This window comes from Melitaea cinxia, chromosome 4, assembly GCF_905220565.1.
Source record: "Melitaea cinxia chromosome 4, ilMelCinx1.1, whole genome shotgun sequence".
In the NCBI taxonomy this organism is placed as follows: Eukaryota; Metazoa; Arthropoda; class Insecta; order Lepidoptera; family Nymphalidae; genus Melitaea; species Melitaea cinxia.
This window is the reverse complement of record NC_059397.1, coordinates 5,097,055-5,123,537: the sequence shown is the minus strand read 5'-3', so window position 1 is coordinate 5,123,537 and position 26,483 is coordinate 5,097,055. Positions and strand designations below refer to the sequence as shown.

General features: G+C 34.2%; 2 protein-coding genes across 2 annotated transcripts; one reads left to right on the top strand and one right to left on the bottom strand.

Moving 5' to 3' along the window:
- The first annotated feature begins 1,256 nt into the window (after window positions 1-1,256).
- LOC123670511 (inosine-5'-monophosphate dehydrogenase) lies at window positions 1,257-3,061 on the top strand. Its single transcript, XM_045604003.1, has one exon. It carries the CDS (start codon window positions 1,257-1,259, stop codon window positions 2,790-2,792), a length of 1,536 nt encoding a protein of 511 aa, XP_045459959.1. The 3' UTR covers window positions 2,793-3,061.
- A 182-nt stretch (window positions 3,062-3,243) lies between these two features.
- Window positions 3,244-26,111, bottom strand: LOC123670034 (rab proteins geranylgeranyltransferase component A 2). Its single transcript, XM_045603528.1, has 9 exons — window positions 25,923-26,111; window positions 24,395-24,593; window positions 23,630-23,771; window positions 21,261-21,504; window positions 15,447-15,669; window positions 13,604-13,956; window positions 10,593-10,711; window positions 10,193-10,315; window positions 3,244-3,558 (listed from the first exon to the last, which is right to left on the bottom strand). The coding sequence occupies exons 1-9, from the start codon at window positions 25,969-25,971 to the stop codon at window positions 3,415-3,417; spliced, it is 1,596 nt and encodes a 531-aa protein (XP_045459484.1). The 5' UTR covers window positions 25,972-26,111; the 3' UTR covers window positions 3,244-3,414.
- Window positions 26,112-26,483: the final 372 nt, after the last annotated feature.

Here is a 26,483-nt window from a genome sequence, read left to right as displayed (position 1 = left end):
TTAATGAATTTGGAATGATGGCTCAACAGATGTCTGTGCTTGTTTACTTAGAAGGCCAAAGTTTTTAAATAATGCTTCAATACGTCCATATAAAACAGCTTATTGAAGCCTTTTTGTGACTGTCTGACCCAAACTATTCTCAGTTCTGTTCTTGACAATACAATTCAAGAAAAAGGAAACAATTATATTTACAATTCCATTCGTATATGCCACAAACATTTCGAGGAGTAATTCAAATCATCGAGATTGACGAGGAATACTGTCCCTATATTGAACTTAAGTAAGCATAATAACTTGTGAGAGACATAGAGTTGATTTGGTTGATTTTATTTGCAATCTTTGTATTAAGGTAATCACCTTTGGTAATCACCTGTATACAGTTGGTGCCTGGGATTAAATCGATTATTAAATGGAAAATTTTCAAATTTTGATAGGAATACAAACAGTTTTATAAATTCTATATGGTACTGGTGTTTTATTTTTAAACCCTCGATTTTCTGTTAATATTAGGTAAAATAAAATTAATTTGAATTAATTGAAATTAAATAAATTAAATATTCTTAATGAACATACTTGTTACTTTTTGATGAAAATTAATGATAAATAGATATAAAATACTTTTCACACTGTTTCCACCAATTTATTAATACAAACTGTTTATATTAATAAATAAGTGGAAAAAGTGAAAAGCGCATACAGTATATTATTTGAATAATAATCATTCTGGTAAAAAAAAGAAATAAACAGCGCCATCTGTAGTATTATTATAGAAATAAAATTGTATGTGCACGCCATCTGTTGGTAGGGGAGGTCGTGATACATCAATTTTAATTTCTGAGTGGCGTATCTATACCAGTATATAATCTATGCTCAACCTATATAAATAGTGATAATTTTTTGTTATAGTCTCTTTGAATCTCGATCAGCCGGTATCTTGATAAGCCGGTCCAGTGTTCGTCTTCATGAGTTTATAAAAAAAATATTTAAAATTAATGAAAGAACACGTATCAATACTTCAGTTAAAAACTTCGTAATATCTCAGTCAAAAATCATTATCTGGAACAAGATTTTAGCTTCTATTCAACTCATTGACGCAGGAAAAATTACCACGTGTTTTTAAAGAAAATTAATAATTTCTGAATGTATTCTATTGGCTTATGAAACAAATATCGTTGCAAGTGACTGATAACACTTTATTTTAAAAATAAGTAAATTAGAAGAAGAAATTTTTACCACGTGTTAGAGATAAAGGAACAATGTCAAACGCGGAGGGTGATTTAAGGGATGGGCTTTCCGCTAAAGAAATCTTCGCTAACAGCGAAGGACTTACCTATAATGATTTTCTTCTCCTTCCTGGATTCATTGACTTTACAGCTGAGGAAGTTGACTTGATGTCTCCGCTTACAAAGAAGATAAATCTCAAAGCACCTTTGGTTTCAACTCCGATGGATACCGTTACCGAAGCCGACATGGCTATAGCCATGGCTCTATGCGGAGGTATTGGTATCATACACCACAACTGTACTCCGGAGTACCAAGCTAATGAAGTCCATAAAGTCAAGAAGTACAAACATGGTTTCATACGAGACCCAGTGTGTATGGGTCCAGAAAATACCGTCGCTGATGTCTTGGAATCTAAGAAGAAGAATGGTTTCACTGGCTATCCAATTACAGAAAACGGTAAACTTGGTGGACGCTTAATTGGTATCGTCACATCTAGAGATATTGATTTTAGGGAAGGTGACCCACAACTCAGTTTGAAGGAAGTTATGACTCCAATAGAAGATATGATTACTGCACAATCAGGTGTAACACTGCAAGATGCAAATTATATTCTTGAAAAAAGCAAGAAAGGAAAGTTGCCCATAATTAATGGTTCTGGTGAGCTTGTAGCTTTGATTGCTAGAACTGACTTGAAGAAGGCCCGCAGTTATCCAAACGCTTCAAAAGATTCTAACAAACAGCTGTTGGTGGGTGCTGCAATTGGAACCAGAGAAGGTGACAAGGATCGCCTCAAACTTCTTGTAAACAATGGAGTTGACGTTATAGTTTTGGACTCTTCTCAGGGTAATTCAATTTACCAAATAGAAATGATCAAATTTATTAAAAAGACATACCCCAACATACAAGTTATTGGAGGTAATGTTGTTACAAGAATGCAAGCTAAAAACCTAATTGAAGCAGGAGTTGATGCCCTCAGAGTGGGAATGGGAAGTGGTTCTATCTGTATAACACAAGAAGTCATGGCTTGTGGATGTCCCCAAGCTACAGCTGTGTATCAGGTCAGTTCGTATGCCCGACAATTTAATGTTCCAGTTATAGCAGATGGTGGTATCCAATCTGTGGGGCACATTGTTAAGTCTCTAGCATTGGGTGCCTCTACGGTGATGATGGGATCACTTCTAGCTGGCACTTCAGAAGCCCCAGGAGAATATTTCTTCTCTGATGGTGTGCGACTTAAGAAGTATAGAGGTATGGGTAGCTTAGAAGCAATGGAAAATAAGGAAGGAAAAGGTTCAGCCATGAGTCGTTATTTTCATAAGGAATCTGACAAACACCGGGTGGCTCAGGGTGTCAGTGGAAGTATAGTTGACAAAGGATCTGTCCTACGCTTTCTTCCGTATTTACAGACAGGAATGCAACACAGTTGTCAAGATATTGGCGCTCGATCAGTTAGTGCATTACGTGAAATGAGCTATTCTGGAGATTTAAGATTTATGAAGAGAACATATTCGGCACAATTAGAAGGAAATGTTCATGGTTTATTTTCATATGAAAAAAGATTGTTTTAAAAGCAGCTGTTTTTTAGCTTTTAAAATATTGTAAATAATTATTTTGTATTTTTCTTATACAAATTGTGTGTTTTAAAAATATAAAATGTTTTGAAAACAATATAAAGCTATAAATTTTATATACTTGTATTGTAAGCTTTAATGGTACAGATGATGTTAATATTATTACTTAATATTCCATTTATGAGTTTATTATTTCTAGCTACTGTTAATATGTACAGGACCAGATGTGAAAATATCTTTCATAAATAAAGTTTATTGTCTCTTAATGATATTTTTACTAAACTTTTAACCTTTTGAATGAAAATAATTTACTGAAGAAATAAACAGTATTAAAAGGTAAATCTTATTAGCATTTCTATGGCTTCTCGACCCCAATAATAGTTTAACATACTTAATGTATGGCTAGTGAAGACTTAGAAAATAAAGGAGCATTAAATAAAATACAAGATAATTTCTAATAATCACAATTTAATGGAATTGTTATATGCACAAACTGCATATGCATATTTGTTTAGACAATAAATATGATTGAGAGTGCTAAATAACTTAATGTAAAAAGATTCATATGTGCTATAACCATATGCTTCTGACTGGTGCGTTCAATTCTAAGCTACTACGGTTACTCCTTGTCGCCATCTGCGTCTTCGTCTTCCTTCTGAAACTCGGGGCCAGGCGGAGCATCCTCGAACACCAGCTCGTTGTATCTGTAGGAGCGTGGAAGGAATTCCTTACCTGGGCACATCTTCTCAAATATTTTTCTCGCCTAAAAATGTGAATTATTCATTATCAATTTTAAACACAACATATAAATTTCCATACATAAAAGTACTTTATTAAATAAAAAACTGTTTCAATGTCACAATCTCCTTAATTTGAAGACCTAAAAGATTAAAATTCTTGGAAAAATACAGCTATTAGCATATTGAAAAACGGGTTATTGAAAGAAACGGCCAAGTGCGATCCGGACTCGCGCACGAAGGGTTCCGTACCATGGACTAAGTAAACAGTAGGTACACAAATAAAACTAAATATTCTGTGAATATTTCAAGCGTTTATTTGATGCTGATTTTAATATCGGGCAAAAGGCGGCAAAAAAATCACTTTTTGTATGAGAGGTATTTTTTAATATTTTCATTTTATTATAAGTAAATATACGATTAAGTATTTTGTGAATATTTCAAGTGCCTACCTGTTACCATTTATTGATATCGAGCAAAAAGGGCAAAAAAATCGCGTTTGCTATAGCTCCCCTTAAATATTTATTTATTTTGTATTTAGTATTTGTTGTTATAGCAGCAACAAAATACATCATTTGTTAAAATTTCAACTATCTAGCTATCGCGATTCTTGGGATACAGGCTGGTGACAGACAGACGGCGAAGTCTTAGTAATAGGTTCCCATTTTTATCCTTCGGGTACGGAACCCTTAAAATCAACGAATGGATATTAGTTATGTTTTGCATATTTATACTTCCTGACGATAACATTTTTACATATTGAATACATAATGTTTGCACATTTAATGTCAAATACACTATATATGTTAAGATTAATCAGTTGATTTAGAATTCTAGTATAAACAAATTATTTAATTTTCTATACGCTACAGTATCTCTTTTCCGACCTAATTTATATAAAAAAGTCTGAAAATATAACTTCCATTTAGCAATTTAAGGGATTATTCTCATCACGCAAATAAGCGATGCCTATTTTCCCCTCTTCACAGCTACATGGTTGCCAGGTACAAGCAAGTACGTTAATCATAAATAAAACAAAACAATTTAACCCATTAGGTAGTCTTATTAAAAACTTATTTTTTATTTAGATATTTTGGCTCTTAATAAAATTCATCATCATCATCATCATCACAGCAGCCTATCGCAGTCCACTGCTGGACATAGGCCTCCACAAGTTCGCGCAAAAATGGAGTGAACTCATGTGTGTTGCCCATAGTCACCACGCTGGTCAGGCGGGTTGGTGACCGCAGGGCTGGCTTTGTCGCACCGAAGACGCTGCTGCCCGTCTTCGACCTGTGTATTTCAAAGCCAGAAATACACAGGAAAAGATTATTCTCTTGAAATATAATTTTCAATTGTAATTCCTGACTGTATCAGATCATAAGTATAATTTCCTTCAGTCGCTTTATCCACATCGTGATGATTCCTTATCCTTCCCAATATTTGCAACATTGAAAAGATGCCTGCCTCTTGTATGAAAAAAAATCATACATGTATTCAAGAAAGTAAATGGTTTTACCGGTCGCTGCTTCACTGGGGATTACACGTACTCTTACGGCACTCATAATTTCTTTTGAAATATATTTTCAAAATTAATTATAATATTTTATGGTGTCTATCAATAACAACATTTACAACACGTTTTTCATTCATGATCAAGGTACACATTTTTATATTGTTATCAACCGAAAAAAAAACTATTTAAGATCAAATGTTAAAAACACAACAAATTATCATAAATGTGTTATTATAATACAAATGCTTTAATAGAAAAATAACATCTTTCCACTTTTAAATGTTAGTTTGTTTTGATTACACTTATCATTTATTTCTATAGATAAAACAGTCCTACTGATAAAACACGTAAATGGTAATGAATTATCGGGCCGGGTAGTAGTAGTATAGTGTCTTAATCGAAAAGTCACTCAGGTTCAATCTGAGCAAGCAACTCAACACAGTAAAAATCATTTTACTCCGCACTTTAAACTTTATATTAGATTATAATAACCTATAACACCTCTATATAACAGAGAAGGGGCATTTGCTCAATTTTGAATTACATGTTATTAATGTCTCATATTACATATTTTACATGGTTTATAATTTATTATGTACTTTTCGCTATCTTATATGCGTGATCATTGAGTTCGTGTCTCTAGAGTGCAAAATTTTATGCGTAGCATAATAATAATAATTACAATGTAACTGTTCATTGATTCCTTTGTACTGGTTTTTGTTAAAAACTTTTATACAATTAGGTCGACAAACAAGCGTACGGCTCACCTGATGGCAAGCGATTAGCGATTACGTGCAATACCAGAAGCATCGCAAGCGCGTTGCTAGCCCTGCCCCTGACCCCCTCAAGAGCTCTGGCCACCTAACTCACCACAGGAACATGACACTGCTTAAGAGCAGTTTTATTTAGCTGTGATTTTATGTAAAATTGAGGTACTTCCGCTATACGACTGCTCTAGATTTTGAGCAGGACATTTCATGCAATTCCCTACCTCAATTGAAATAACTTTTTAAAACCTATATATGTAACAGGAAAGTAAGCGTAATTTTTCTTCAACTAAGACTAGAAGATATCTTTTATTTTGACTTCACGTGAATATAATTGAAATAGTAATTTATTTTCTTAAATTAACGACAAATTTACGATTAGATATTGGCCTTGTATATAACAAATTACAACACGGTATATTTTGTATTTTATTTACAAGTGATATACATCCACGGGCTTTTATGAACCCATGTCCTTTTTTATTCTAAAAACATGCAATTTTTATTTTTATTTTTTTTTTCTATTTCAAGGTAGGCGTTACACGGTATATTTAACCCTCCGTTGGTCGCGTGGGGCCTTTGAAAGCCCAGGTGTTACAGAAATGTAAAATGTTAACATTTAAAACCATCTCAGCGATTCAATATTTTGGGTACCCTCCTAATTTGATTATACTTGCTGCGTATACCCATTAACTTCAGTTCGTGTGTAAGTGGCGTAAGATACAAACGTGTTTTGTGCGTACGGGCTTTGAAAGACCCCACGCGACTAACCGCGTAAGTAAAATTTAATTTATGTTTTTAGTTAAGATTTCATTTGCGTTTTATTTTTATGTATATATTTTTTTTGTTATTTTAAATTTAATTAACTGGTAAAATGGACGAAGAACAACAACGTCATATATCAAGCTGGTTAGATGATGAAAATAACGATGTATACGGTGGTAGTAATGATGAAGATGGTGAAGGCGGTATATATCCGGATAAAAGGAGTAAGCATAACACTGATTCTGAGCAGAAATGTGAAGATGAATCTACAGAATAATATGAGGTATCTCGGGATGAACTGCGTTGGGAATCTTTGCGTGAGCATCGTCAGGTTCTGGAATCGTTGGACGAACAGCAAGCGTGTGTTTGTGGAATCGAATAAACAACACATAGATTTGAAAAGTTCGTATAGAGATGATGATGAAGAGCCATTGATAAATATATCGTCACAAAAGTTTTTCATCGTCAAAAAGAGGGAGAGAAATGGGACCTACAAAATAAGTTGCAAATTGATTGATAAATTGCAAAGTGACATAAAAAAAGAAAAAAAATGAGGAAGACACCTTTGCATTCATTGTCCAAGATCATCAGATCGAAATTTCAAATCTGTTTGCCATTATTGTAAGGGTATGTAGGTGGTAGTAACATATGCCTAACACGTATTAAAACGATATACACCGACTGTGTCTAAAGAGATAATCGGTTAAAAAATGACTGACTTCAATTGGTAAAAGTTTATGTTTTTTTTTGTTGGTGTTTTCTAAATTTCACGTAACTGTCTTTGTTATTTTAGTGTTATTGTATATAGATTTATTAAAAGGAGAAGTTCCTGCAATTAGTTACATTAAAACATTTTTTTTTGTGATTGTGATCTCAAGGAGAGAAATTTAGGTTCCTACTTTTAGATTGTAAGTTGAAGGCAGAAATAAAAGAATATTTTTTCGTAACTCGTTGTAGTTATATTGTAATTAGGTTAATTACCAATAATTTGCTAAGATAGTTAAGAAACTTTATTTAGATAGTTGTTTTTCAGGCTGTTTATTTTTGGGGTCTTGAGAGACCCCACGCGACCAACTGCGTAAACAAAAAATGCGCGACTGACCGAAGGTTAAACATAAACACATCTAGTATGGCTAGTAGCATCACCCGACATTATTACTAGGTTACTCGATTGTTTGATCTTTGACATTTATACTTACATCTATATCAATAATTATTGTTATATTCAAATACAAGTAGCTACTGTGTAAAAAACGCATATAAAAGTTACGCATTAGGTTACCCATATGGACATATTGACTAATGACGAAATCTTGATCTATATCAAATTAACCAAGAAGGTTGATTATAACCATTCAACCTGTAACATTCCAATGCCGGGCATAGGCCTCTTTTCCATGTAGAAGAAGAATTGGAGCTTAATCCACCACGCTGCTCTATTGCGCCTTGTCGAATTTTATTTCGTACTTTCCTATCCACACACATAATTTCTATCAAAATAATTTTGTCAAGGCTTTTGAAGTATTCTGCTTATTATTTTACTATTTGATATGTATATAAGTACTTCATATAGAAGCGGACCGCGTTTTTTTTTTTACACGAGTTAATGTTTACCGGCGCACATCGCATGAACGTATATCTTAATGTTTCATATTCATTCATAGCTTTATGAGAATCTTTTTCAAAAAAGAGGCTTGGATCAAAAGAAATTTTACAATCGACCTAGTTGATTTCGAGATTAGCGTGTTCACATAAAAAGACAAAGGAAAAACCAACTTTCCCGCTTCCATAATGTCGATAACCGCAATTCTACCGGTGACAAGAAACCTAAATGCGGTCGTGCGAAGTTTTTACAAGGTATTTACATGAGAAATTGGCCACTTTAATTTCTAAAATGAATTAGGAATTCCAAATAAAAAACTTATTTGAAATTAAGGCTTGGGTATTTAAAATTAAGTGGTTTCTACTGTTTTTTAATGTAAAACAAGACATTGTTATGTTTTGTTTTTGGCTTCCACTTGTTGGCAATTTTAACTTAGAAAACTAAGATTGTGGATTGTGGTGGTTATATATATGCAGGATACTATGTATATCATGCTGCTGTATGTATAGCGTGCTGTGTGGCTACGGCACTAAAGAATTTAGCCACCCCCTCTCTTCCCGTGGGTGTCGTAAGAGGCGACTAAGGGATAACAAGGTTCCACAACCACCTTGGAACTTAAGAAGCCGACCGATGGCGGGATAACCATCCAACTGCTGGCTTTGAAATACACAGGCCGAAGACGGGCAGCAGCGTCTTCGGTGCGACAAAGCCAGTACTGCGGTCACCAACCCGCCTGCCCAGCGTGGTGACTATGGGCAACACTCATGAGTTCACGTTATTTTTGGCGTCAACTTGTGGAGGCCTATGTCCAGCAGTGGACTGTATAGGCTGTAATGATGATAATGATGTATATCAATACATATCTGATAGGTTGCCTAAAGATAACGCACCAAAACAACGTTTAATTCATAGATTTATTATTAACATTTTCAGTTACTTGCTTCATTTGAATAATACAAAAATATAGTGTTAGCTGAGAGAATATACTGCAATGAAGTGTAAAAATAAGCGTTGCCTATTTTCCCCTCTTCACAGCTATATGGTTGCCAGGTACAAGCAAGTACGTTAATCATAAATAAAACAGAACAATTTAACCCATTAGGTAGTCTTATTAAAAAGTTATTTTTTATTTAGATATTTTAACTCTTATTAAAATTTTTCATCATCATCATCATCATCATCATCACCATCATCATCATCATCATCATCATCATCATAATCATCATCATAATCATCATCATCATCATCATCATCACAGCAGCCTTAAGCAGTCCACTACTGGACATAGGACTCCACAAGTTCACGCCAAAAATGGCGTGAACTCATGTTTTGCCCATAGTCACCACGCTGCTTAATAAAATTACATATCAATAAAAAAATATTTTAAACTAAGAAACTTATTTTGTAATTATGTGCTATTTATTCATGTATATTACTGATTAGGACATATCAACTACTTTAACTTATCCTTTTTATTTACCATATATTCTGGATTATTATTACTAAATATGTTTGTTTGTATTGATAATGTAATTATGTATTATCTTCCATATGTACTGGATCATTATCATTAAACACAGGAGTTTATATATTCCTAACTCGGATCTCGTACTATGATGGTTGCATCATCATAAGCATCGTAAACCGACCCTACCTCTGACAATCTCCGGGAGCTCTGGTCACCTTACTAACCAAAGGAACACTACACTTCTGTAAGGTCGAGGTACTTCCTCAGACAGGCTGCTCCAGATTTTGAGCTGGATATTCCTGCTGTGTTCAATAATATGTGACCACGTGAGATGTGACACGTGGAACGAAACTACATAATATGAGGTAGTACGACACGGTCGAGTCTAGGTGGGATGTATCAAATATGTATCAATACTATGGGATATGAAATATGAATTTGATCTATACAAAACGTAGGGAATTAACTGACAGCACGATGCGGTCAAAGTACAGGCAGGGTAAGGGGTGGGACATAGTTGCACTAGTCGTAGAGATATTACCGTATGCACAGCGCGGTCGAAATCCAGGTCGACATCGGGCCCACAGCACACGTGTACGTTGTCGATACCTTCACGTACTGACCCACTCGTGTCCTTCACGTTGTAGTACAATGACCATAGGCACTGAAACAAGGTAAATAGTAATAAATAAACACTTCACACTCAACGGCCTCCACTATTTACTCCTGTGTCGGAGGTCTGGAAATACACATTATACAAGGCCAAAAGCCCAGACTATGCCAAACATGGGTTAGGCCAATACAAATGTATGCCATTTGGAGGGATCGAATCGATGTGATCCGCTAACGCGTCGTCAGATACACATTATTAGAAATTGATCCGATATGCCGTACTGAAAGTCTCTTTATTTTTAGGTGACAGTGGTAATTTTATTACGAACCTTGGGTTTATCAGAATTTTCAGTCTGGTCGCCCTCGGACAAGTTCAAGATTTTTTCAGCATACGGCTTCAAATCGCTCTCAGCATCCTTCACCTTGGTTGTGAAGAAGTAAACGAGGACTGAAATTAAGAAAATCATAATTTTACTCTGTATCCTTTCTATTGTGATTCTTTGCGGTGACTTTGATAAAATAAAATGAGATCAATTGGCACATCATTAAAAAAATATGAAGAAATTCCTTCACTGGCTTTTAAACTATATGGCCATTCTGAACAAAATAATCTCGATTCATAATACTCTCGACTCGAATACTTAACTTAGTAGTGAGCCACTTAATAGTTTTTTGAAAGAAAAGAATTTTCTCCTTAATACCGAAGGAAGCTAGAGGAAATATTAGTCGTCCTAGTAAAATAAAAAATAAAAAAATTGCTTTAAATATCGTACATATTTTATGTCAGAGGTAATATCAGAATTAGTTTCGACCTTACGGAAGATCACAGCTAAATAATACTGCTTTCAAGTCACCGTTGCGTTATTGTCGCGTGAGGGTCGGCAATGTGCTTGCGATGCTTCTGGTGTTGCAAGCGTCTATAAGCTACGGTAATCGCTTACCATCAGATGAGCCATGCGCTTGTTTGCCGACCTAGTTGTATGTAAAAAAAAAACTACTACACCATGCGTCCTAACAACATACTATCCCAGTCGATGTTTGTCTTCGTACAATGATCTGGATGGTAGTTACTTTTATTCAAAAGGATTAGTCGCTTCATCGCTCGCTTCAGCCTGTAATATCCCACTACTGCTGGGCACAGCTGCTTCTTTTATTATATTAATATTATAATTAATAAAATAAAATACAAAGCCTATTCGTCGACGACCGCTCTAGTTTAATGGTGCGTGCGTCGGGTCGGCGGCGCCTAAACACTGACGGTCGCGGGTTCGATTCCTGCTCGGAGTGGATATTTGTGTTTATTTGTTACGAATATTTATTTCCGGTCGGATTATTACTCATAGCAGGGAATATATCCGCCAACCCGCATTGGAGCAGCGTGGTGGATTAAGCTCTAATCCTTCTCATACATGGAGAAAGAGGATTTGTCTACCAGTGGGATATTACATTCTGAAGCGTAAACGTAAGGAATATTCATTTATCTCTAAATTCAACACATTGGTACAATTATTTTAATTATTTTTATAGTAAGTATATTAATACAAATAAATAATACCGAAATAAATCTCTTTTAACATACACACACTCATCTACCTAAGCTAAGCAACTTAATGCCTGTGTCATAGAAAATGGCTGACCGATATAGATACAAATTTTTTATAATTACATTGTACATATAAATTATATACAAATAATAATTATAATTACTAAACAAATAAATATTATAATGACAAAAATGTATCAGTAGGGATTTAGTTTCACATCTTCACTGAAAAAAGTTATCTTTATGATCTGAAGTAGAATGTTAAAACCTTATATTTCCTCAATTTGTCAGTCAATGACTCACAATCATAAAAAAAACTTCATTTCAAAGTACCAAACAGGTTCGCTGATGATCTACAAAAAGTTAAACGAAATTGTGCCGAGAGATAAAAAATCATTCGAAACATATAACTACTAGGTACATGCACATAGCACAAAAAGAAGTGTTGAATCGACAGCTTTGTACAACGAGCTCTTCGAACGTACATATATTGAATGGTTTAAAATCTTGATCGAATAATCTTTATATTGCGTTTGAGCTTATATATTTTTCTATTAAACGAGTGTTCTTTAGACCACACGACTGAAGTAAAACTTTCTATTTACACAAACTCATATGTCCCTTTCAACTTCATCTCTCGTCACGCATTCACCAGCTTACTCCCCAAGTGAATTGTGCGTAGAGGAGTTGTATTTCAAAAATAGATTAACATACTATGTAACACACATGGATATTTTTAAATAAATCAGGAAGAAACTTTTATACCACTGGGGTAGCAAAAAAGCGTACGGTCAACCTGATGGCAAGGGCGTTGCCGACCCTACCCCCGAGCCACCCCAGGAACACAACACTGCTTGAAAGCAGTATTATTTAGCTGTGATCTTCTGTAAGGTTGAGGTACATTCCCATTCGGGCGGCTCCAATTTTAAAATTTCCTGCTGATACTATATAAGCGGTTGCCATTTTATCATAGTGTCTTTTAATAGTGAATACTGTTATGTTCATTACTTATATTAATAAATTTACTAGCCCATTGACGCAGTTTGTAGTGACCCTGCTTTCTGCTCCGGGGGTTGTGGGATCGATTTTCACCCCGAGTCGGGGTGTAATACATATATTTATTTATATATGTATTATTTATATACATGTACGGTGTACCAGTCGGCTGTTACTTATAACACAAGCATTATGTTGCTTACTTTAGGAACAGACGACCGTGTGTGTATGTTGTATTTATTTATTTATTATTTAATAATTGTCACCTTGTGTTATATTCAAAATAGAAAGCCATAATTGGTGCATCTTATTTGATATACCGTTTGAGTTAATGTGAAAACGCGAAACTGTAATCAGGACGAGAAGAATATCAAGATTATTATTTTAATGAATATTATTTTTAAGTATTCAATTATTGAATTTGCTGTGTGGTTACGGCAATGAAGAATATAGCCACCAGCCTCTTCCCGTGGGTGTCGTAAGAGACGACTAAGGGATAACACGGTTCCACTACCACCTGGGAACTTAAAAAGCCGACCGATGGCGAGATAACCATCCAACTACTGGCAATGAAATACACAGGCCAAAGACGGGCAGCAGCGTCTTCGGTGCGACAAAGCCAGCCCTGCGGTCTCCAACTCGCCTGCCCAGCGTGGTGACTATGGGTAACACACATGAGTTCACACCATTTTTGGCGTGAACTTGTGGAGTCCTATGTCCAGCAGTGGACTGTGATAGGCTGAAATGATGGTGATGATGATGACCTATAGTATATGTTACATACTATAAATGATTACTTACAAAGTCCCTTAGGGCAAGAACCGGTGGCAGGGCCTACTTCCAGAACAGTAACTGCATTTCCATCTTCTTCGAGTGGAGGGAACCTTAGCAGTGTAAGGGGTTCCTTCTCACTTGGCATAATAGTCTCATTCGTTATGAAAATAGCTCTTGATATGTCAGAAGAAGCCTCTGCCGGCTCGGGAGAAAGGATTTCCTTGGGGCATTCGTTGATATCCATTATCAAGTGGTCGCATGTGAGAGTCTTTGACATACATTTGACTACTACGACGTTTTTACCATCGTCTTCAGTCTTTGTTTCAATTGAATCGATTGGTTGATTCAAGCAGTACGTAGCGCCGAAGACCGCACTCAACCTAAAAATTTGGAAATATTTTTTTATAGTCACAATTTATTTGTGCGAACTTTTAGTTACCAAAAATATATAAAAGATAAAAACGTTAATCGTAGGTGGGTTAATGGTTTTTGACATAAAATAGTCATGTTTTGATTACAATTTTAGGATATTTTAAAATGTAAATTAAATTGTACGTAGCCAAAAAGGTTCCGAGTTTCAAATTTCAGTGCATATCGATTTCGATGGTCAGAATTAATTGGCTCCACCTAAATGAATTTTAATCAGATAATAATTGTTTAATATGGAACTAAATTAATAGATATATTATAAATTTTAATTGATAAAGTTATGCCAAAAACTGTTTCGTAATAAAATGTCAGTCCGTGCATCATGCAATGCTAGAAAGTCGACTCTTTTTTGAGTGCGCTCGAACGATGCACATCTGGGTCAATAAACTTTTCACCGCAATACTTTCATGGTTACTTTACAGTCGATTTTAATGTAACAATTCAATGACATTATAGGTAACGAGACATTTTGTTCTAGAAGTATATAGTTAATTAACAAAAACTTAATATATGTCATAGCGTGTCAGATACAGGCTCGGCCTAGTTTGCTAGTGAGTATACCTAATAATATATATATTATTTTTCATTGTAGTTTAATGTAGGGTAATTTTAGTTAAGTCAGAAAATAATGTTTATTTGTATAATAAGCATTAACAAAGTTTATCACATAATACATATGACCATTCGTATATAGAAAAATAAAATATTTTCTACGGTGTACGTAAATACTCATTTTGATAGAAACAGCTGAAAATGTTTTAAACTATCAAAGATTCGAAGAACGATAGTAATTTAATAAATAACGAGTTCGCAGAGATTTTATTTTGAATGTGTTACATGTAATACGTTTTATCGTCCAACAAATACAATTTAATTGGAAACTGGATTACTAATACACATTTAAATAATTCAATATATTTTTTCTATTCTCCCGCGATTTATAAATAAAAATAAACGTTTCAGTCGTTTAGAGTGAGTCAGACTCGTTACGGAATTTTTATGAAGTATTAAATCTCCTCGGACTTTTAAGTACTACAGTTGTGTTTTCGCTAACGGGTTTAGCGAAAAGAAATTCGAGGTAAATTATTTTCAGTACAAAAATTACGGGTTCTAATTAAAATATTTGAAATTTTACGAAAAAGTAAACAAAAACTTAATATTAAGCTCTTGGCGTTTAAAGTTACTTGTACAAACAAACTCAATAAAAAAGCCTATCAAATAAAAAAATATAATATAAAATTTAAAAATCAAATATTTAAAGACATCATTACTACAAACAGTCGTACGTACACCTATAAAAACATTTATATTACGCAAAAAAAAAAAAATTATTTTATAAGAAAAGGCTCAATAATTTATTAAATTGCAATTTTCAAGAATATTAAATAAGTTTAGACAAAAAAATTCCGACCATCGTCGACATAAGTAATCAACAATTTACCTGCAGAAACACTGAGGCAGGTCTCCGCTTCCATACATTGGCCATAAGAATGGAGTATTGCCGTAACGGCCGAGGCTCATAAGGAATTTTTTACATTCCCTTACACCATCCAAGCATAGCATGCTGTTAGTACCACCGGCGATGGCGAACAATACGTAGTGAATTAAGTTTGGAGTTAAACCCTTATGGGTTAAATATTCTTTGAAGGTTTTGTCATTCCAGTCTAGAGAAGAGATAACTCGTCTTAATAATTACGACGAACACAAACTTAAATTATTAAAATATTAAAATTAATACACAAAAACATCACGGAAAAAAAAAATCTGCTATTGCAATTGCGTCATAGTGGTAATTAAGTGACATCATTAAAGTTTGATTTAATTGTTTCTTTGTTAAAAAAACCAATTTCAATCAATGACTAACATTACTTATGTTTATTGCAAGAGCAGACTTGGAGCCCTGTTATTAACGAAACATTACGGGTCATTGACTACGCAAACGTCTACAGATCTATCTAAGTTCTAAAGTATTGAATTTAAAATATGTTGCATAACGAGGTATTGGAAAATAGCAAACTTATAATATCTATTTCGGTATTACGTGACCAGGGACGGCTTTACCTATAAACGTTAAAAAAAATACAATCGATTTTATCGAAGTTGTTGTTACTTGTGGTTATCTAAACCGACTTATATTTCCAAACTGAAGGTATATATATATATCGCACCTTTAATAAAACAAAGATGTAACTCAAAATTTGTGGATTTGGAGATTTTACAAGAAAACCCGTCTTCGTCGCGTAAAGAATAGGTAGACTTCGACTCCGGCGTTTTAACTATAAGATACAGAGAGATACGCGACTGTTGCTCTCTTTTCTATGAACTGGAACTGACAAATCAGTTCTTATAAAGTGGCGTGATTCAGAGATGCACCGGCAGTGAGCGGAGATTAAAGTGCTGCCGTTTTGAGTAACATCAAATAATTCGATATTAGATTAAAAGGGATTTAAAATAAAAAGATGATTTTTGTTATACTTCATTCTCTCAGAAAACGTATTTGATAATGATGTGTAACATTTGGATTTACTTCGGTTTTGTTTTAAAAATTGATAAATTTTACAAAGTTAACGCCTAACACTTCAGTTTTATATTGAAATATATGCCTTAGTTGTTGGAGTAATTGGTTAAGTAACACTTTATTGTAATAAATAAGGCTATTTATAAAAGTCTCTTTTGTTTACTTCTTTTTATTATTTAGAATGACGAAAGATAAGTAAAAACTTTCAACATTAATTCCCTTTTCGTGTAAAAGTTAAGAATAACTTGTAACTGTTGTGCTTATTTGTATAGGTTTTGAAAACGGAGTCGTCTTAGAGCTCACAATTTTTGTTAAGTTTCAGCGTATCGAGCGTAAAAGTTATAAGATAAACATAAAAGTGTATCATTACAACCTATACAGTCCACTGCTGGACATAGGCATCCATAAGCTTTCCCCAAAAATAGCGTGAACTTATGTGTTTTGCCCATAGTCACCACGCTGGGCAGGCGGGTTGGTGACCGCAGGGCTGGCTTTGTCGCTCCGAAGACGCTGCTGCCCATCTTCGGCCTGTGTATTTCAAAGCCAGCAGTTGGATGGTTATCCCGCCACCGGTCGGCTTTTTAAGTAATATAATAATAGTGTAATAAGTTATAATTTTTTTTCATCTGATTACTGTAATAAATGTGAAAGTTTATGAGGATGACGTATGGATGGATGATTGTTACTCTTTTATGGCAAAACGACTGAATAGATCATTGTCATTCAACAATCCCGCTACTTTGACGTTAAATCATTATGATTATTATTCACCCTTAAAATATACTACAGTATTATCAATTATTGTTATTTTAGACTAAAGAAGTTATGCAGGTTGAAGAGGAAAATCAACAAAATACATATATCTCCAGAGGCCAAAAATGTAACTGCAGAGCTGACCAAAATGATGACACCGACTCAATATTTTACTGTCACTTATGAGTTGACGAGAAAAATGACACCTAAATAATACTAGCCATTTACAGTCCTCTAGTTCGTCTTCAAGATCATCTTAATCTAGTTCCGATTCATCTAGCTCATCATCGTCAAGCTCTTCTAGCTCATCTTTATCCAGTTTTTCAAGCTCCAATAGTTCAATGCCTACCCAAAACCCTGCCCCACAAAACATTACAACGGATTGTGAAGAAAAGACGTCTTACACCAATTCACCACAAAATACTGAGCAAAATATGAGCAAATTCAGCTGAGAGAGCGACGAAATTACAATAGTGTGGCCAGTTACAATATTTCTCCAGTATAATACACAGATCTAAGTGACGTCGACCTGAGTGACGACGATGCACTGTATTAGTATAGATTTTAATACGTTGTTTAATAAGCCTGTCAACAGAAGAAATTTTATGTTTGAAAATCAAAGTTCTTCTGACTCTGACTGCAATAATAAACCAAATATTTGTCAGTCAGTTCAGCCTATTGCAATGCACTGCTGGACATAGGCCTCCCCAAGTTCGCGCTAGACATCCCGGTTTTCCGCAATCCTCATCCAGCTTACACCGGCAATCTTAGGTAGATCGTCGGTCCAACGGGCCAGAGGACGTCAAACACTGTGTTTGCCAAGACGCGATCTCTTCTCCAGGACGCGTCTGCTCCAACAGCCACCGGTCCTGCGCCACAGATGACCAGCCCACTGCCACTTCAACTTGCTAATTCTGTGGGCTATATCGGTTACTTTCGTTCTCTCGCGGTAGTCTCGTTTCTAATCCTATCTTTGAGGGAAACCCCAAGCATGGCCAGTTCCATTGCACGTTGAGGGACTTTATATTTGTGGACCAGTCCCTTCGTCAGTGTCCATGTCTCGGCTCGGTAATGTTAACACAGGCAGGACGTATTGCTCGAAGATTTTTGTCTTCAAGCATTGCGGAATCTTCGAAGTGAAGACTCGACGAAGCCTGCCAAATGCCGCCCAGCCCCACCGAATTCTCCTATCGGCCTCCTTCTCAAAGTTGTTGCGGCCTAGTTGGATAGTATGGCCTAAGTAAATATAATCCTGAACAACTTAGAGAAGGGTACCATCGACCGATACCTGTCTTGGTATGACTTGGTTGTTAGACATAACTTTCGTTTTGTCCAAGTTCATACAGAGAACGACACGTCGGGAGGACTCGTTTAGACCAGCTAGCATTTGGCCTAACTCATCTAACGTGTCCGCAAAGATGACGATATCGTCGGCGAAATGAAGGTGAGATGTATTCACCGTTGACATTGATGCCTTGTTCAAGGTCTTAAAGATATCCTCCAGCGCAGTGGTAAACAGTTTCGGTGATATTACATCTTACTGTCTTACCCCACGCCGCAGGGAAATAGGTCTTGTTCTCTGGTCCTGGACATGAACGGTCATCGTCGTTGCGTCGTACATACATCTCAGTACCACGATATATCGCCAGTCGATATGACATCTCTGCAGAGAGTCCAGGACAGCCCAGGTCTCGACACAGTTGAAGGCTTTCTCGCAGTCCACAAATTCCATACACAGCGGCTGATTATATGTCTCTGTCTTTTGAATAATCTGTCGAACAGTATGGATGTGGTCTACGGTGTTGTAGTCATTTCGAAACCCAACCTGCTCTGGTGGTTGGAATTCGTCGAGTCTTATGGCGAGACGATTCAAATGTGCAGAAAATATTGATTCCGACGGTATTTAACTTAGGGTTTCACCAACCAAAAAAAGGTCAGTGTGATATATGTGTATCATAATTATGATAATTCAAACAATGAGCAAAAACAAGATGATAGACAATATAAGAAAGAAGAGACTGCTGATTTTTATACTATTTACTAGCTGACCCCGCAAACGTTGTTTTGCCATATATGATAACTTAGGGGTATGAAAAATAGATGTTGTTCGATTCTCAGACCTACCCGATATGCACACAAAATTTCGTGTGAATCGGTCTAGCCGTTTCGGAGGAGTTTAACTACAAACACCGCGACACGAGAATTTTATATATTAGATTATTTGTGGTTAGTAATTATTTGTGATTTTAGGAGATATTTACTAGAGACTCATCATCATCATTACAGCCTATACAGTCCACTGCTGGACATAGGCCTCCACAAGTTTACGCCAAAAATAGCGTGAACTCATGTGTTTTGCCCATAGTCACCACGCTGGGCAGGCAGGTTGGTGACCGCAGTACTGGCTTTGTCGCACCGAAGACGCTGCTGCCCGTCTTCGGCCTGTGTATTTCAAAGCCAGCAGTTGGGTGGTTATCCCGCCACCGGTCGGCCCTTAGTCGCCTCTTACGACACCCACGGGAAGAGAGGGGGTGGCTATATTCTTTGGTACCGTAGCCACACAGTACCCATAGCCACACAGTACTAGAGACTAATTGTACCTAATTCTTATAATAGTGTATAGTTTTTGTTTTGTTTAAAAAACAATATTTGTAGCCATAAAGAGATGTATAAATATGGGATGATTAATAAAAAGGAGAATGATACGATTCCATACATTCTTGGGCCAAAATGTAATGAAATGAAAATGGTATCAATTAATGCATTTAGGCTTATTGCTTCCTCGCTGAAAATTATCTATATTTTGGCTATCTGAGAGTGGAGTTATTAAACTTTTTGTAAAAGTGAGGTTATGTTACAATGTCTATAAAAACCCGATCACTAAGTTCTTGTAGCATTAATATCTGTTATATTTAGTGAAGACTGTTTGAAAACTCACTACGAATATTGATATACACTTGAAACCATAAATAAATATCAGGAATGGGCTCAGAATGCATCGGAAAACAGTAAACACGAAACGAGTGACGGACACAGTATTATTGTTAGTCAGCTTTCAAAGCTGTCATTAAAAATATGATTTATTTTAAATCGATATGAAATCGATAATCATTTTGGTTTATCAGATATTAATTGATATTGTCCATATTAATGTAACTTTATTTAAATGCACTTTATTGTTTACAGCTTTAATTGTGCATCTAAATATCTTGAATTAATTAACTAGTGCAAACCTTTTTTTTTTTTAATTCTGTAATCGATTATAGTTGAATCGATACCCAAATAATTTGATGAAAACTATCTTTCTCAATTTTCTCCGCTTCTAGATTCAGAATTGAGCTGATATTTTACATTTTAAAATAAAAAAATATGACCAATTTTTTAAACAATATCTCTACTCATTACATTTTGGCCCAAAAGTCCCATTCTCCTTTGTTTAATTTAAAAAAAAGGTGATAAATTTCAGTTTTCGTTTTATAAAAAAATGATGCATTAGTACATACAACATCATAATTACAATTAAATAATCATAAAACGAAACATTGTGATTTATTTTTAAAACTTTTTGTTATGTTTTAATACTAAAGAGAATTTTTTTGAAATACTACCTAAAATATTAAGTAATTTTTGGCATAAAGAGATTTAAGTCGGAACTTGTTTTTCATCTTCATTTTACAGCTATTATAGATTTTAACACAGTTGTTTTTCTATTATTCTATTAATCTCTGTACTTTAAACTACTGATATCAATAATAAAAGTCATTAAAAGCATTACAAATAATTGGTAATTTTTAATCAAACACAATGCGGAAAAAGTGCTAAACTTCAATCGCCAATTCCCACAAATTGCGATTTTTGAGTTACATCTTTGTTTTATTAAGGGTGCGATATGATGTAGACCCGCCCCTGTACGTGACGGTATCTTCCCTTTACCTTCGTACTTACACTTATATTTATTGAAGTTGTTCATAACACACCACCCACCTTTGAATTCGTTGTTCATTTCCTCCTCGTTATAGCCAACGATGGAAGTAAGCATTTTCATGAGCATACGTTTCTCGACGATGCTAACCGCCTCAGTGGCGAATACGTCAGCTCGCGAGCAAGGCACTGGCGCCAGTTTGTCATTAAGCCAAGTAAGGACACGTGTCACACAACGAAACTCCGTGTAACGGGCAATGTCCGATGATATCAGAAGTTCGACCAGTGGGCCGCGAGAGAACAGCAACTGGACAAATATTGGTTCATTAAGAAGAGCTTATTGATTTAGCGATTTTCGAATTCGATTAAAATATATAAAATGTTCCTTTTTGAGCTACTGATAATGGAATTAGTCAAATATATTTTGTTGGCATAATAATTAATCAAAAAATCTTTTTATTAATGGATTTTGTCGTTGAAATGAAATGAAAATATTTATTTCGCCATGAGGTTTATACACACTTAACAAATTTCACAAAGAAATACTCACAAATATGTAAAAAAAACAACAAACATCAAGGTAGCAGACAAAAATTAATATACTATAATATAATTTTGCTACACATAAACATTTGCTACATTAGGTACACTATTAAATTAGGTCATGTAAAATAAATTAATCAGTGGCCCTAGTGTTATACCGAGATAAAAAAGGAAGAGGAAATAAACCCTCGGTACTCTTTTAAAATTTAGTCATATACACGGCAAAAAATGCAACAGTATGGCTATGAAATGAGCTGGATAGGCAATCGTAAGGACCGAGATCACCACATGCCACCTGCTTGCAATGTTTTTAAATATATCACTGAGAGGGCGCGTCATAGACAAAGCCTGGTCGAGCTTTATTCAATCCCATGCCTTTTTCATGATTACGTTATTCATGGATGTTATATAATAAGCTTGTTGTAAGTTTTTTAACCTTCTGCAAAGGCAGAGATTGAACCGCAGCCAGAATCTTGTTGGTTGCATTCATTTTGTTTTATACTTGGTGTTGAAAGTTTGATACAATTATTTTTCACGATAAACCAGTGCACCACTTCAGAAAAAGCATTGTTCAAAGTACTATCAGTAAACAACACAATCTCATAATTTTTTTTCTAATAAATGTGGTAGGTCGTTTATGTATATTAAATATAAGAATGGACCTAGAATTGAGCTTCGTCTGTACAGAAAACCCAGACGCCGCAATTCCATTTACTTTAACCCTCTGAGTTCTCTGACTAAGATAACTCAGGAGCTTTAGCGCGAGATTTTTAATGACATCGTGAGTGAGTGTCTTATTAATGTATCATAATGAACACAATCAAAACCAGTTGGCCAGAAATTATATAAAACAAGCTTACAGAAACAAAATAAAAACAAGAATTCGCACGAACTTATTAGTTTTCTAGCGACTAATTAGCAACTAGTTAGCTACTAATTCTCATGCATTTGATTGTTTTTTGCTGAGTTGGCACTGCTAGCTTTAGGTAGCTCAATGATAAAATTGGAACTGGTACTTATTTGGTGCCCGCATAATTTTATACCTAGTACTGGGCTTTTGACGTTACGTAATATTGTTCATAGTTTATGTTAACAAACCTAATTTTCTTCATTATTAAACAACACGTACATGAAAATCATAAACGAGTATTCTGGAATTATTATTATATTCAAACATACTTATTTACCAGTAAGTCTTCGGTATAAAAAGGAAAAGTTTAAAAAAATACGCTTTGTTTTACCATTTACACTGCTTTTGCGAGTGGAAGCTTACAAAAGCGTGTACAAAAACACCCGCGACCAGACATTGTCCTCAACAAACCTGATGACGTAATGGAGTTTTTGACAAAAAATGGCGCTTCACAATAGAAAACGTTTACAAAAAAATGTAACGAGAAGACCAGTCTATTTGTGAGTCATAATTTCAAATGTACTTTACAGCACATTAAAAATCATTAAGGCACATTTAACAAAATATATAGTACGTAAACACAGTAAAGGTGAGAATGCCTTCAGAAAATTATTTTGCATTAACAAATTTATTTTATAAATACAAAAATCTTAATTTAATTAGTATAACTAACTGTAATTACAGTATTGCATGGTCCGATAATTTACGAAACTTTATGTATAATGTAATTATGTCTTAGAAATATCACTGATTAACTAACTAGAATTCCATCTAGGGTTTCAAAATACTTTCATAAAAATCATTTGACGTCCATACATCTACATAAGATTGTTCTAATCAGAAAAAAATTAAATAATTTAGTGTTATATTTAGTAATTAAACAAATATGGTTATACTATGATATTTATGGATATTTTATCTTTTTAATAAAATAGACTAATATTTAATAACAAATTCTTTTCTCATCCTGCCGACTCACCTTTGGAGTTGTATCAATGTTAAACTTCCTATATTCTGTTGCAAAATCTGCTCGAGTCCATAGTTTTTTTGCGCCTTCAGCTTTACTATCATCAGTCTTACCCTCTTCACCTTCCTTTTTAGTTTCTTCTTCTGGGGAATCCCTTTAGTTGGCAAAAAAAAATATATTTTAATTTTAGTTGACATTGGTGCGCGAGCCGTGTTCGGCCTACACACCGCAGGTCGCAGGTTCGATTTCCGCTCAGAGTGAATGTCCCGAACCCCGTCTGGATCTCTCCTTGTGAGTCTTCCCATCATATCTTTAAAAGCATGTTAAGTTGTAAGGTTCCGGTTGTTATCTTAGACACCTGATAGCGATCATTTCTCATAGTAGAAAATAATTGACCCAACTACTTAATTCACCATACCGCAGAGTAGCATGTTGGATTAACCTTGAACCTTCTCTTACCTGGAGAAAAAGACCTAGGGCTAGCCACGGCTGTAACATCCAGTGGATGTTACAGACTCAATCAACCCTTTTGTTAATGTATTGTACTGCTGCAGTTTACAGGACTCTTTTTAACGACTACAACATTTAAGTAGTTTAAATTAGACTTAATAAGTTTATTATTACTAACATGCAATAATTTAGATGTAAACAAAGTATAATATGCTCCCGTGACCATGGTTGCTTTAAAATAACCGATACGTCGGGCATAAGAAAAACCTAATAAAGCATGATAAAATCCAAAAAAATTGTTTCATTATAACATACTATTTAACTTACTTGCCAATATACCATTTCTCTTGCACGTTGTACACAACATTTTTCATATTGGGATTAGTATTCACCTCTTTGATGAATTTTTGCAGGCCCTCAAAATTATACGACGCCCACAATCCCCCATAATGATCGCTGGAGTCCAAATGTAAAACTTCTAACCGTATCCTACTACATGCCGCCGCCAGAATGGACTCAACCATACCTAATAAATATTTTAAACTTTTAATTGACAGCTACTATTAGCAATAACGATTTTGCAGTAATTATAGTTTAACTTAAATAGTACGTATTATAGACACTGAAGAGAATTTACGACTTTTTTTTTTTGATATTGTGAGCGTACAATGTCGAATGCCGGTGTGTGGATAAATCAACGATGATTTTTGTCACACCGTTAAATGCTAACTTTTTTTTGTAAGATTCTTTGTATTTTAAATAAAAAAAAAAAAAAATTAGAAAATATTAAGTAAAGCTAAATAGTTTGTAACAATATGGTTTGTTATATAAAGAATTACTCAGTCTAGGAAATATTTATTTAGATACGAATACTATATTATATTTAACATTACACACATAATTTTCTACCTGTTTTGATGTTATGTTAAGAATAGTAGAAAAAAAATATTATATAGAAAAATGATATTTTCTATTTATAATTTAATCATAATTATATTTGATTTTCAAAAAAGTTGTTGAATGGAAAGTTCTACTGCTTATACTAATATTTTTACTATAACTTGTGTGAGTATTTACACAGCTTTTTGTCTATAGTATTTAACTTATAAGAGAGATATAGAGATATTCTAACATATTATAAAAAATATATTTATATTTCTAAATCAGAAGGAACCTCTTAATTATAAAAAAAAAAATTAGATTGTTTTAATAAAATAATTTATATTATAAAGAATCTATATATTTTTCTTTGTCTGCATTATAATTTATGAATGTGACATACTTATTAATGAAATGAAAGGTGTTTTATTAATAAAGAAAAAATATAACGCCTCAAAAAAAATTATTACATATATGTATTTACATCTAAATGATATAATATTAATTGTTATAATATAAGTAACAAAAATAAAAGCATATTGTTTTTAAACCAACAAAAATAAATTCAATATTTAATATGAAACATTTTCAATGGTAACATAAACAGAAGTCTAGATCAGTAAAAGTGGAACATCAAATCAAAAATTACGTATACAATTTAAAGAGACAATGACTGCCATTCGACTCCGAAAAATATTTCCTAAATGACTAAGCTAGGTAAAGCAGACATTTCGCATACAGACAATCATCGCAAAAAGACTGCATTAATCAATATTGCGATTGCATAGTATATTTTTTAAGTCGTCCGAGTTTTGAAAAATTACTCGTTTTTAGATAGAACCCAAAAAATGATAGCCGCAGCTAGGTTTCAAGTGAGTGAAAAAAGTCTAGATCAATACCTAAGTAGGCGCTGTCGCCTACCATATACCTATCCGCAACACACCCGGTCTCATTTAACAGAAATAATAAGCAATACCTGTCCCCACGACGATGACCTGGTACTCGGTCGGGAAATCGTCGTACATTGTTGCTTCGTTAACACAGTCCGACACAAATTTAACTTTATTTTTAAATTATTAAATATATAATGTGCCTGCACTATATAAAGAATTTTACCAAAGACACAGATGAAACCAACAGTTATAGTATACCGTAATATACACAATGAAGTGAATGACAGTGACAACTAAGCAATTAACGTTCGGAAAGCTTATAAAATTTGTCTTTAAATAATAAAATTTTGAAATAATGTTATCAGTGTGTACTTATAAAACGATTGTAAAAATGCCGTCTAGCAATTAAATATGTTTTAAAGTAGTAAAAAATTAAATAATTGAAAAAAGATTTAAATATAAACTGATATTAATCAATCTACTATTTAAGTTTTTATTTTATTTTTAAGAAATATTAACTAGAAAAATTAAATATTGTAATAAATTAACCGATAAACAAAAACAAATCTGAAGAAACTCTCACACACTTATTCACAAATTCACACTGAATATTATATCAGTCTAAGACATTACACTTCAATCTC